The sequence below is a fragment of the Salvelinus fontinalis genome, chromosome 8, assembly GCF_029448725.1.
Source record: "Salvelinus fontinalis isolate EN_2023a chromosome 8, ASM2944872v1, whole genome shotgun sequence".
Lineage (NCBI taxonomy): Eukaryota > Metazoa > Chordata > Actinopteri > Salmoniformes > Salmonidae > Salvelinus > Salvelinus fontinalis.
In genome coordinates this window covers 12,392,462-12,405,741 of record NC_074672.1, presented here as the reverse complement: position 1 = coordinate 12,405,741, position 13,280 = coordinate 12,392,462, and the positions used below count along the sequence as shown (strand labels likewise).

Below are 13,280 nucleotides of genomic sequence, written 5' to 3'. Positions count from 1 at the left end.
CCATCCCTTCCTAGCATATGACATGTCCCTTACCACCCTTTTACTATGGCTCCAGGACGTCCTCATAGCCCCTGAATGTTTTATCACACACTCTGATCTGACTCTCATTCCTTCTAGCTAGTCTTGTCTGGTGTTGTAGACAGCACTACCAGTGTTCTGTCTTCCCAGACCGGTGTTGTAGACAGCACTACCAGTGTTCTGTCTTCCCAGACCGGTGTTGTAGACAGCACTACCAGTGTTCTGTCTTCCCAGACCGGTGTTGTAGACAGCACTACCAGTGTTCTGTCTTCCCAGACCGGTGTTGTAGACAGCACTACCAGTGTTCTGTCTTCCCAGACCGGTGTTGTAGACAGCACTACCAGTGTTCTGTCCTCTCAGACCGGTGTTGTAGACAGCACTACCAGTGTTCTGTCTTCCCAGACCGGTGTTGTAGACAGCACTACCAGTGTTCTGTCCTCCTAGACCGGTGTTGTAGACAGCACTACCAGTGTCCTGTCCTCCCAGACCGGTGTTGTAGACAGCACTACCAGTGTTCTGTCTTCCCAGACCGGTGTTGTAGACAGCACTACCAGTGTTCTGTCTTCCCAGACCGGTGTTGTAGACAGCACTACCAGTGTCCTGTCCTCCAGGACCGGTGATGTAGACAGCGCTACCAGTGTCCTGTCCTCCCAGACCGGTGTTGTAGACAGCACTACCAGTGTTCTCTTCCCAGACCGGTGTTGTAGACAGCACTACCAGTGTCCTGTCCTCCCAGACCGGTGTTGTAGACAGCACTACCAGTGTTCTGTCTTCCCAGACCGGTGTTGTAGACAGCACTACCAGTGTCCTGTCCTCCCAGACCGGTGATGTAGACAGCACTACCAGTGTCCTGTCCTCCCAGACCGGTGTTGTAGACAGCACTACCAGTGTCCTGTCCTCCCAGACCGGTGTTGTAGACAGCACTACCAGTGTTCTGTCTTCCCAGACCGGTGTTGTAGACAGCACTACCAGTGTTCTCTTCCCAGACCGGTGTTGTAGACAGCACTACCAGTGTTCTGTCTTCCCAGACCGGTGTTGTAGACAGCACTACCAGTGTCCTGTCCTCCCAGACCTGTGTTGCAAGGCATGACGACGATAGAAGAGTTGGCTACAGAACGGGACCAGAGAGAAGAGAGCAGGCTAGTATTGGTAGCCACTAGCCACTGGTAGCCACTAGCCACGTCATCTAACTCACCAAGCAAGCACGTCTAGAAATCAATGCAAATTGCCCATGTTCAGCACAAGCAAACCCAGTTCTTGGTTTACTCTATTCAGGCCAGTTCCTGTATGGTTCATGAAGGATGATTCATTATTGATTCTCTACCAGGATTTCTGAGTAATCAGTATGCTCTCTGAGTAATAGAATGAAGCTGCTAACCTCCGTCCTGGGGTGGACTAGAAGTGTATGCAGCTTTCTCCCTTCTGGCAATCCTTGTAGCTTCTATTCACCCGTTCTTACTTTTCACTTGATACTTCCTTGTAACCTTGTAGTTGCTTTGCGCCATTAATAACCTGGAGAGGATATCTGCTCCAACCATCAATTGACTAATCATCGCTAGTATAATTGGAAAGGTGGCGATGAAACCCCCAAAATACCACCCTGCCTCTTTAAATCCCCTACTACCCCAACACTCCTACCCATTGCCCCAGGGTTCCCATAGCAACGTGTTATTGGGGTTGAATATATGAGGCCATTTAGCTTCAGTCCTTGTAAAGCAGCTAATAATATATGGACCTTATTCTAATCCCCAGTCCCTCTTTATTGATCTGTATTTTTAACGATAGTTAATTATGGCAATCATATAGTTGATAGAACCCCATCTCTGTTTATCCCTCTTCACTCTAGTGTCTACGTCTATTAATAAAAACAACCATTGAGGCTATAATACACTGAGTGTACAAAACATTAAGAACACCTTCCTAATATTGAGTTGCCCCACAGGGATGCTGGCCCATGGTGACTCCAATGCTTCCCACAGTTGTGTCAAGTTGGCTGGATGTCCTTTGGGTGGTGGACCGTTCTTGATATGCACAGGATACTGTTGAGCGTGAAAAATGGGGAAAAACCTAGCAGCATTGCAGTTCTTGACACAAACCGGTGCTCCTGGAATCTACTGCCATAACCCATTCAAAGACACTTACATCTTGCCCATTCACCCTCTGAATGACACACATACACAATCATTGTCTCAATTGCCTCAAGGCTTTCTTTAACCTTTCTCCTCACCTTCATCTACACTGATTTTAAGAGGATTTAAAAAGTGACATCAATAAGGGATCATAGCTTTCACCTGGATTCACCTGGTCAGTCAGTCATGGAAAGAGCAGGTGTTCCTAATGTTTTGTACACTCAGCGTATACTGTAGCACTGTTCCAAGGACACGGAGTGGAAGTATGCATCTGTCTAGAGTAGGAGGTAAAATTAACGAATTGTAACACACTGGTAATACTAGCCTGCTCGGTTCTATCCTATATGCAGGGCTGGTGTACAGACACTGCTGCTGCTGGCTGTTCTCTGTACCCAAAGTGCAAGAGCGCCCACTATTGGTAGTCATTGTGTTGATGACGTCATTGCAGTGCTCAGTTCTAATGAAATGGACTCAGTAGCAAGGCTCACGGCTGGTGAACGAACGGGGGCTATCAGAAAAACATTTGGTAACAAATCATTTGAAGGGTTGTTTACGAAATATTCACATCAGTGTCATAAGTGCATCCAAGAGTTTCATAACTGATAAGAAAAAATGCTACAACACATTTTAAGAGAATGAGACATTTCTCAAAGGAAATATGATATTAATCTCACAAAAGTAATTTATTGTGCCTTACAGTTCATATGGCTTTTTCTTTGTATGACAGAGTTGGTATGAACAGAAGATTGGACAATACCGTGGCCATGTTTTACAGAGAAGAACACCGGCATCAAAACAACGTAATCGCAACGTTTGCATCATGAAGGCCTGGCAGGGCAGGCCGAGAGGAAATGAGGTCATCAAACCTCGCCGCTCTGCTTCTCCGCGATCCTGTGTGACGTCACAGCACCGTACAGAGAACATTCACCCAATGACAGAGGAGACATGCTAAAGCCTGTACACACACTCAAAACCAACTAGGAGGGCCACATTCAGAGAGAACTGTACAGTAGGCCTCTTTCTCTACCGCTGGGAGGAGTCTGTTGCGTTCCTGTTCATATACTGTATCTTCGTAGCCAGACTGTATACAAAACTCTGGATGTACACGTAGCCAGCTGCATTATGAACAGTTGGTTACATATTGACTGGGACATGTTGGCAACATAGAAGATTGAGAAGTAGAAATGACAGGAGGACACATTGGCCTGCCACTTCATTGAAGAAGACAGAGAGAGGGTATATCCTACAACATTACAAAGACATGATGATGTAATGGCTTTGGATGAGAAGGCAGTTGGTTTCTTGGATGCCAGCAGCACAGAGCACAGGCCAGGCAGGTCATTGACAATGCTGCTGGCCAGGTCTGGTCTGAGACAGATGAGTGCTTTTCACACTAGTGAGCCGAGCCAAACTAAGCTGTACAGAACTGACCTGGCTATGCACCCACCATAGTTCCTGGAACTGTGCTGGAAAGGACAATGTGAAAATAGAATATCTATGCCAGCACTGGTTTGGTTTGGGTTGGCATGATAGTGTGAAAAGGGTAACAGACTGGCTGGCATCCACGCCGTTTGTACACCAGTCATCTATCTTCTATGTACACAGAGCTAGGAGTTAACTGGTCAGATCCGACTGACTGAGTCAAAAATGCACACACATAAATATTGCCTGTTTCTAGCGCACCCTACAGCTTGGCGGCCGCTAGGGTTTGGTCCTTAGTAACAGAGAAGCCCTGAGAAGTCTGTTTTCATGTCGTTGCCCATAACGGTTCCTGGTTTGAACTTGTGTGTGTCGATCATGTGTGTCGATCATGTGTCAGTGAGTGTTTGCTTGTGTACGTTGTTAAATAGTGCTTCGGTTTCACAGGCATTTGATGATAGTTCTCTACATTTCCGTTGTGTTCGTCAATTGCATGACTGCTGAATAAGATGAGATTGCCATTGACTGTACTGTCAATATTGGGCAATAAAGATCTATAGTATAAAACAGGATATCAAAGTGCCACAGCCTAGTGCTACGGCCAACGGTCAATCTCTGTCTACCAAACAAAGCCAAAACGGCACATCTGTTATAGGTTCGAGGTTTAGTGTGTGTGTGTGTGTGTGTGTGTGTGTGTGTGTGTGTGTGTGTGTCTGTGTGTGTGTGTGTGTGTGTGTGTGCGTGTGTATAATTCTATATGTCAATGTGTGTTGAGTTGCTAACTTTGGCACTGAGACACTATCCATTCGACAGCATAGTTTGTTGCGTTGAAAGGAAGCACATAGATTAATGCTAGTCCCCTGATAAACAACACAAATCACAACTTTAGTCACTGTAACACAACATTACTGAGTTGATTATCATTGACATCTACGGCGAGCAAAACTGCCCAAAAAACACCAGCGGCGCAGTTGGAAAGAAGATTCAGTTCGAGGTCTGCCAGTTGGGATTCTGATTCGTCTCTCTCTGGATATCCAAAACTCCTCAAAAAACAAAACCTCATCTAAAGAAATCATTTACAAAACCAGGATTACAAACAAACCAAATATAATGGTATATAGATATGTATGGACTAATTAATACATTGAAAGAGAAAGAAAAGTCAAGATTTTTTTTTTTACAATATTCAAAAGCAAATAACAGCAAAATAATCGATTAGCATATTCAGTTTGGTTTCATCCTGTGTTCGTCTTTTTGAGAAACGTGTTTTGCTTTGCATCCGTTAGAAAAAATCTATAGTTCAGTTCATCTGTTTTGGCCTTTCCTCTATGTAGATACAAACAAAAAGATAGTAAAAAATGAGATTTTTTTTTGTCAAAGAGAGTCCGTTTTCTTTGTTGTCATCACGCCATCTTCCCTCTTGTCTATATCAGGGGTCACGAGTCCAGTCGGTTGCATCATGTCGTCTCTCCGTCCCTCTTTTATAATAGTATCTCTGCTAGTCTCTCTGCGTGTCTGCATGTTACTTATCAGGAACCTGTGAGTCAGAGAACCTGAGTTATAGTGTCTGTACAGTTAGGTGTAAGTCTCTGCTGTCCTGTCATGTCCTGCTTGGAGAGACTGATGTGCAGTAGGGAGATGGAGAGGATACAGAGGAAAGCGAGGGAGGGCCAGCATTGGAAGGGGTAGGGTGGGTGTATGTGTGTCTGTGTGTGTGTGTGTGTGCGCGCACACGCGTGTGTATGATTACGTCAGTTAGTGTGTGTATTTGAGTGAACAGACTCTATTTGTGTGTGATCGCCTCTCCTCCTCACTGCGCCCTCCCAGCATGGCTCTTCCTATCCCCTTCGCTGCTACTCTCCAGAGCCCAGGATTCCCCCTCACTGTCCGAGCCCCTGTCCTCTTCCTCCCCATCATCATAATCATCCTCATCTTCCTCCTCTGGGGAGGGCTCACTTCCGTTCTCTGTCCCCCAGCTGTCCTCCTCGTCCTCTGCCTCAGTCTTCATGGTGGTGGGGGGCTTGGTGGAGGCTGGTGGAGCGGCAGGAGGGGCAGGCGGTGGGGAGCTCTCTCCACTGCTCTCTGTCTGGTCCTCGAAGGCCTCTGGGTTCTCTAACATCTCTCTGATCAGAGGAGGCATGGGGCCTGGGATCTCCATCTTCAGAGTGATGGCCCTCTCAGCACCTGTTCACACACCACAGAAAAAACATTCATCTTAACAAGTCTGTAAAGTAATGTCTTAGCGTTTGCTTATAGTGCTAGATGTTCCAGACGTTATGGAAGTAATCCTGACGTCTAAGTGCTATCTCAAATGTTCTGCATCCACCATAATCTATATGTATTATTCGGACCGTGTGTGTTAGGTGGTGGTCTAGTGTATTGTAGTGTACTATTCTGTACTATAACAATACTGACCCTTGGTGCTGATGCCTCTGAGGTCAGTGATCTTCATCAGCATGCGGGGGAACATGTGTGGTTTGTTGGGGCGTCTGCGACGAGCGTAGATCTTCAGGGCCTCCAGCAGGGGCTCCTGCAGCTTGTCCACCTTCTGGGGCTCCTCCAGGTCCATACGGTCTGAGGGACGGACGGGGGAGAGGACCGAGTTATATACACAATACATGACAAACCGGACACATAACAGCCATCAGACTAGGATGGGAACGATGTAATTGATGATTTTTAGGTCATTACAATTGTATCATGTCATTGGTAACAACTACAAGTAAATAAAGTGTCAAGTGTAGTGCAACCAAACTATTTCATCCCCACATTTCTACTGGTATTGTAACTGAGTGAGGATGTTATCGCGGCCTAACACCTCAAAGACATTTAGGTCTGTATTAGTTCTTAATGTTTTATTGGCTAGCAGTAAAATAGTATTAATCCCCTCTGTGTGCAGTACCTCCAGAGATGAGGGAGATGGCGCTGAGGAGGCCCGTCTCTGTGTCGTCCATCTCCAGAGGCAGCAGCTGGCCAGCGAAGGCAAACACCAGGTCTGTGAGCGGGCCAAAGCCTGCGTTGTGCATCTGGGTCCGGTTCAGGGTCAGCCCGTCGGAGAAAGTCATGGTGTCCTGCTCTGGGGTGTAGCGCGTGCAGATCCTCAACATCTAGGGGTGAAAGAGGGAGGGGGAAAGATGGAAAGACCGAAAAAGAGAGGGGGAAGGATATAAATAAAAAAATTCAACAGGAAGGCTAAACCATATAGTAGGCTATGTTCTTTATCGATTGTCCATTAAACAACAATCTAATCTGTCGTCATCTGTTCACCTTTCCCTCTATACAGCACGACCCCTACACGTGGGCCTACTCTTGCAATACCGCCACTATCCACTGATAGGCAGTATCCCCTCATCATTACATTGCCACGTCTCTGAGTCCCAGAGAATTTAACAGGGTCCGTTGACAGAGTAGATGAGGGGATAGAAAGAACCAGGTAAGTACCAGGATGTCCAGGCAGGCTGACTTGAGGAGGGTGATCTGGTCAGCAATGGTGAGGGTGGTGAAGCCGGGGAGGCGCTTGGCAAACTCCACGATCTTGATGATGCACTTGGTGGAGAGCTCACTGAACTTATCCCACAGCCCCAGGTCCAGCTGCACGCGCTGCTCTGCACTGGAGTTCTGGAGGATGGGAGAGACAGAAAGAGAGTGAGATAGTGAGCGTGGGGATGGCAGGGACACAGACAGGGTTCTTATTAGACATTGATCAGGTAGAAGAGCTATTGGTTATTATTTATATATTTTTACCTTTATTTAACTAGGCAAGTCAGTGAAGAACAAATTCTTATTTTACAATGACGGCCTACCCCGGCCAAACCCTCCCCTAACCCGAACGACGCTGGGCCAAATGTGTGCCGCCCTATGGGACTCCCGATCACGGCTGGTTGTGATACAGCCCGGGATTGAACCAGGGTCTGTAGTGACGCCTCTAGCACTGAGATGCAGTGCAGTAGACCGCTGCGCCACTCAGGAGCCCTTATAAACTAGGTGGTTCGAGCTGAATGCTGATTGGCCGAAAGCCGTGGTATATCAAACCGTATGACAAAACATGAATTTTTACCGCTCCAGTTTATAATAGCAATAAAGCACCTTGAGAGTTTGAGGTGTATTGCCAATATACCACGGCTAAGGGCTGTATCCACAAGAACAGCCCTTAGCCGTGGTATATTGGCCATATACCACACCCCCTCGGGCCTTATTGCTTAATTATTATTCAGGTAGAATAATAACATCACTGACTGGACATCAACCAACTAGGTAGAATGTTCTCCCAGTCTTACAGTACACCAACCAATCATCTACCAAGCTCTCAAACATCCGTACAGAGACAAAGTGGAGTCAGAGTTTAACGGCTCAGACAGAGACGTATGTTGCAGGGTCTACAGACAATCACGGACTACAAAGGGAAAAACCAGCCACGTCGCGGACACCAACGTCTTGCTTCTGGACAAGCTAAACACCTTCGCCCGCTTTGAGGCTAACACAGTGCCACCGACACGACCCGCTACCAAGGACTGTGGGCTCTCGTTCTTCATGGCCGATGTGAGTCAGACATTTAAGCGTGTTGACTCTTGCAAGGCTGCCGGCCCAGACGGCATCCTTAGCCGCGTCCTCAGAGCATGCGCAGATCAGCTGACTGTAGTGTTTACGAACATATTCAATCTCTCCCTATCCTAGTCTGTTGTCCCCACATGCTTCAAGATGTCAACCATTGTTCCTGTACCCAAGAAAGCTAAGGTAACTGAACTAAATGACTATCGATCCATAACATTCACTTCTGTCATCATGAAGTGCTTTGAGAGGCTAGTTAAGGATCATATCACCTCTACCTTACCTGTCACCCTAGACCCACTTCAATTTGCTTACTGCCCCAATAGGTCCACAGACCATGCAATCGCCATCACACTGCACACTACCCTATCCCATCTGGACAAGAGGAATACCTATGTAAGAATGCTGTTCATTGACGGGCCGCCCCCAGGTGGTGAAGGTAGGAAACAACACCTCCACTTCGCTGATCCTCAACACAAGGGCCCCTCAAGGGTGCGTTATCAGCCCTCTCCTGTACTCTGTTCAACCATGACTGCGAGGTCACGCACCCCTCCAACTCAATCATCAAATATGCAGATGACAACAGTAGTAGGCCTGATTACCAACAATGACGAGACAGCCTACAGGGAGGAGGTGAGGGCCCTGGTGGAGTGGTGCCAGGAAAATAACGTCTCCCTCAAAACTAAGGAGCTTATCGTGGACTTCAGAAAACAGCAGAGGGAGCACACCCCTATCCGCATTGATGGGATCACAGTGGAGAAGGTGGAAAGATTCAAGTTCCTCGGCGTACACATCACTGACAATCTGAAATGGTCCACCCACACAGACAGTGTGGTGAAGAAGGCGCAACAGCGCATCTTCAACCTCAGGAGGCTGAAGAAATGTGGCTTGGCCCCCAAGACCCTCACAAACTTTTACAAATGCACCATTGAGAGCATCCTGTCCGGCTGTATCACTGCCTGGTATGGCAACTGCACCGCCCGCAACCACACCGCTCTCCAGAGGTTGGTGCGGTCTGCCCAACGTATCACCGGGGGCACACTGCATGCCCTCCAGGACTCTTACAGCACCCGATGTCACAGGAAGGCCAAAAAGATCATCAAGGACATAAGCCACGACCTGTTCACCCCGCTATCATCCAGAAGGCGAGGTCAGTACAGGTGCATTAAAGCTGGGACCGAGAGACTGAAAAACAGCTTCTATCAAGGCCATCAGACTGTTAAATATCCATCACTAGCCGGCCTCCACCCAGTACCCTGCCCTGAACTTAGTCACTGTCACTAGCTAGCTAACACCCGGTTACTCAACCCTACACCTTAGAGGCTGCTGCCCTATATACATAGACATGGAATCACTGACCACTTTAATAATGGAACACTAGTCACAGTCACTTTAATAATGTTTACATACTGCTTTACTCATCTCATATGTATATACTGTATTCTATTCTACTGTATTTTAGTCTATGCCACTCCGACATTGCTCGTCCTAATATTTATATATTTCTTAATTCCATTCTTTTACTTTTAGATTTGTGTGTATTGTTGTGTATTGTTAGATACTACTGCACTGTTGGAGCTAGGAACACAAGCATTTTGCTACACCCGCAATAACATCTGCTAAATATGTGTATGTGACCAATGACATTTGATTTGATTTGGAGAAATTTGATTTACCCTAAACTGGCCTTTTGAGTTGGGAAAGTGTACATGTTCATAGTGGATTAGTGTCTTTACATGGGATGTGAATCAGTATGTTCTAACAGGAAAAAAGGACAAATATCAAAATGTGTGAGACTCTTACGGTGTGGTATTTGCCCAGCTGCAGCAGTGAGGGGAAGGTGTCTTTGTGGGCCTTGCTGACTTTGTTGACCAGCTCCTCCAGCTCGCCACTCAGCTCATAACTCTCCGGCGGCACCAACTCCTCCTTCACGTCCTTCTTCTTCTTGTTCCTGTCGTTACGCACTGCTAGGGAGGAGAAGAGGAAGAGGAGGATTAAGAGGGGGATGAGGTGGAAGAGGAGGAGAGGAAGAGCAGAAGGAGGAACATAACAACACGTGAGTGAGAATTTCTGTTGGCTTCCCACTAACTCACCGCAATTCGGTGATGTTACGTACCAGTTAGTGAGCCATATTATACAATCCAGCTTATAACAGCACTTAAACAAAGTGATGACACTATCTCTCCATTCACTGTTATCTCCCTCCCTCTTCCTCCCTCTCTCTCCCTCCTCCCATTCTTTCCTTCCTCTCAGGATATCTAGAAATAGCAGGGGGACAATGTGATCCACGTCCGAACACACATCCCACACAAACAATACACCCACATAAGTGTCCCATGGGCAAACCTTCCTACCACTCACCTCACCTCGCACACACTCTCTCACAGAAATACACAGTCACATTGAGTAAATGGAGGTCTTTGTGACCAAGAATTTGCTATTACTCTCATTTTTTGTATTTGTCATAACAGAATGATCAGTTGGAGCCAAGTCAAAAAGGCTATTTTTACAGAGAGCGACTATACTGAAATGAAAGTGTGAGCGAAAGGTGAGGGGTTTTGGTAGGGCAAGGGTGTGTTGAGAGTGAGATGACTGGTGAAACACCTAGTCTGTGTCCCTAAGGGCACCCTGTAACCTAGAAAGTGCACTACTTTGCACCGGACAAAAGCAGTGCACTATATAGGGATTAGGGTGTCATTTGGGACGCTGATTCGCAGGAAGAGTCATTTAGTAACATGATTAGTCATAAGGGTGGTACTGTGCCCAGTCTTTCCAAATCACCACCCTGCTGCTTCTTCGTTTCACTTCCTACTTCCTCCTGGGTGAATCATTTTAGATCAAACTATGCCAGTGACTATCTAAAAGCATATTGAGTGCTTTGTTTATATACTCTGAGTGTGTGTGTGCACTTCCATGTGTGTGTTTGTGCATGAGTGTGTGTGCTCGCGTTCCTGCTTCCGTATCACAGGGCCTGGATGTCCTAGGTCAGTAGCCCCCATCCCCCAGCCTCTCTTACGTCTCTCACCTTCCTTGGACATGCCGACCTCGAAGCACTTCTGCAGTCGGCAGTACTGGCAGCGGTTCCTGGTGACCTTGTTGATCTGGCAGTTCTTGTCTCGGTGACAGGTGTACACCATGTTCTTCTGGATACTGCGTCGGAAGAAACCCTGGAGACGAGAGAAGAGAGGGAAGGGAGAAGATGAAACGCGGTCCGATGTAGGGAGTGACATTGTAACGGCCACGTTCTCTTTCAACCTTTCATGTCTGTTCATTTATCAGATCCCGGGACTCCCAACTGAAACATTTTAGTACGTTTTGTACTGTTATGATTTCCTCATCCAGGCTTTGATCTCTTACATTCCTATGGCGACGTCTCGACATCTTGTGTTCAATACTTTCACCTGCTCTATCCTACAGCGTTAGCTACGTCATCCTTTTGGACATTAGAAACTAGACCATTTGCATGCTGCCTGCCAGTGTTAAGTGTGAGTGTTGTCAGTGTGTGTGGTGATGCTGATGCTCATGAAGCTAAAGCAGGGGCCTCCTCACCTTGCAGCCCTCACAGGAGCTGACCCCGTAGTGATAGCCGGAGGACTTGTCCTGGCACACAAAGCAGGGCTTGTAGATGCGTGGCGGGGGAGGTGGAGAGGGAGAGCTGGGAACCATCTCCTCTGAGCTGGTGCTCTGGGTCTCCACCGCTGCAGAATATAAGAGAGGTGGATGAGTTGTTTGATTTTGTTACATTTTTGCTTGCAGTCGAATACTGCTGTTAGCGAGCCATTATCGTACAGTTTCACTCAGGCATGCTTAGGTTAGACTACACCAAATAAAGACAGGGAGATTTAGGCTGACTATTGGTAGTGAGAAGATAGACACAGTCAGAATGGAATGGAAGACATGACTTTTAGTCCCATGTCCCCAGTGCACCCTAACATCATTCACCCTAAGGGGGCAGCACTGAGCTCTCAGGTCACAGATCAGAGTTAAGTGTCTGTTTGAGAGTTGGGAGGGGCTGTAATTGACAGGGGTAAAGAAAACAAACCATTTTACAACAGGCAGATAAGTGAGGATAAGTGGAGGTGTGATTGATTAGATTGACAGATCTCAGTCTCTGATAGGGCCTGGCGGCTGAATGGGCGGGGCTGTGGCTGCAGCTAGGGATCCCTCATTCCACAGTGACTGGCTCACTGAGACTGGCATCCACTTGCCTCAGGAGAAATCTGCCACACACCCCACAAGGTAGCTAAGGTAGAGGAAGATGAGAGACCAAAATGTCCATGCACAACTGGTGTCCGCTTCGGTCTGCCCCTCCCACTGCTGCAGACTGCAGACTCAAACCCAGCCCCACACGCTGACTGCCATACCCACTGACGTCACAGTTGTACCTTGAGTCACGTGCTCCTTCGCTAAATTAAACATAATTCTGTTCGAAATATGCTCCTTTGGGCACTGAGCTACACCACGTCTGGATTCCATACTTCCCAAGAGAGACACACACTCACACACACACACAGGTGCGCGTACGACACACGCATGCACGCACGTGTGCGCACACGCCAACAGACATGCCGACACCTGCCACACACACACACACACACACACACTGACAAACACACAGACACTGCACACTCTCAGTAACAGGCACACCACACATGTTGACCCCCCCTCCCAACACCACTTCTTTAAACTTTCACCCCTGGTCACCCCTCAAACTTCAACTCCCCAACTTCTCCAGCTCCAGCCTCCAAACTCCACCACCCCCTGACAAACAAACCCTATATTCCTCTCGTTTCCTGGCCCTAAATTCCTCAGCTTGGCCCTGTCAGGGTTTAATAGAGGCCCAGACTTATAAGCTGGTCTATAAAGATAGTCTCATGGCTGGGCTGGAGGCCCCATCCCTGCTGGCCAGGCCTTTATTAGGATCCAGTCACCTTGGGCAGCTATTCACACCACTAGCTGTAGACCCAGGCCCGTGAAAAAAAAGCAGCGCCAATCATAAAATAAAAACAGGGAGGCTCTAGAATTCTAACTTTTACTGCCCCCCGCCCCCCGCCTCCCCCTAACACCTTCAATGGAAACCACAGGGCTAGCTTAAACTTAACCTACAATCCCCCCTCCTCCAGTCCCCCTTCCCTCCTTTCTCCCTTTCCCTCATACCCTGGGCTC

General features: G+C 47.5%; 1 protein-coding gene across 5 annotated transcripts in view; it reads right to left on the bottom strand.

Moving 5' to 3' along the window:
• Window positions 1-2,772: 2,772 nt before the first annotated feature.
• The window catches only part of LOC129860575 (retinoic acid receptor gamma-A), a 74,784-nt gene continuing 64,276 nt past the window's right edge, over window positions 2,773-13,280 (bottom strand). For 2 of the 5 annotated variants that reach the window (XM_055931095.1, XM_055931098.1), the window contains 7 exons: window positions 11,664-11,812; window positions 11,131-11,281; window positions 9,918-10,081; window positions 7,008-7,184; window positions 6,469-6,673; window positions 5,982-6,140; window positions 2,773-5,750 (listed from right to left, as the gene is read on the bottom strand). In XM_055931095.1, coding sequence (XP_055787070.1) covers window positions 5,377-5,750; window positions 5,982-6,140; window positions 6,469-6,673; window positions 7,008-7,184; window positions 9,918-10,081; window positions 11,131-11,281; window positions 11,664-11,812 — 1,379 coding nt within the window. In that variant the 3' untranslated portion in view covers window positions 2,773-5,376. The remainder of the gene's footprint in view (window positions 5,751-5,981; window positions 6,141-6,468; window positions 6,674-7,007; window positions 7,185-9,917; window positions 10,082-11,130; window positions 11,282-11,663; window positions 11,813-13,280) is intronic. The other 3 variants (XM_055931096.1, XM_055931100.1, XM_055931097.1) reach the window with 2 other exon arrangements.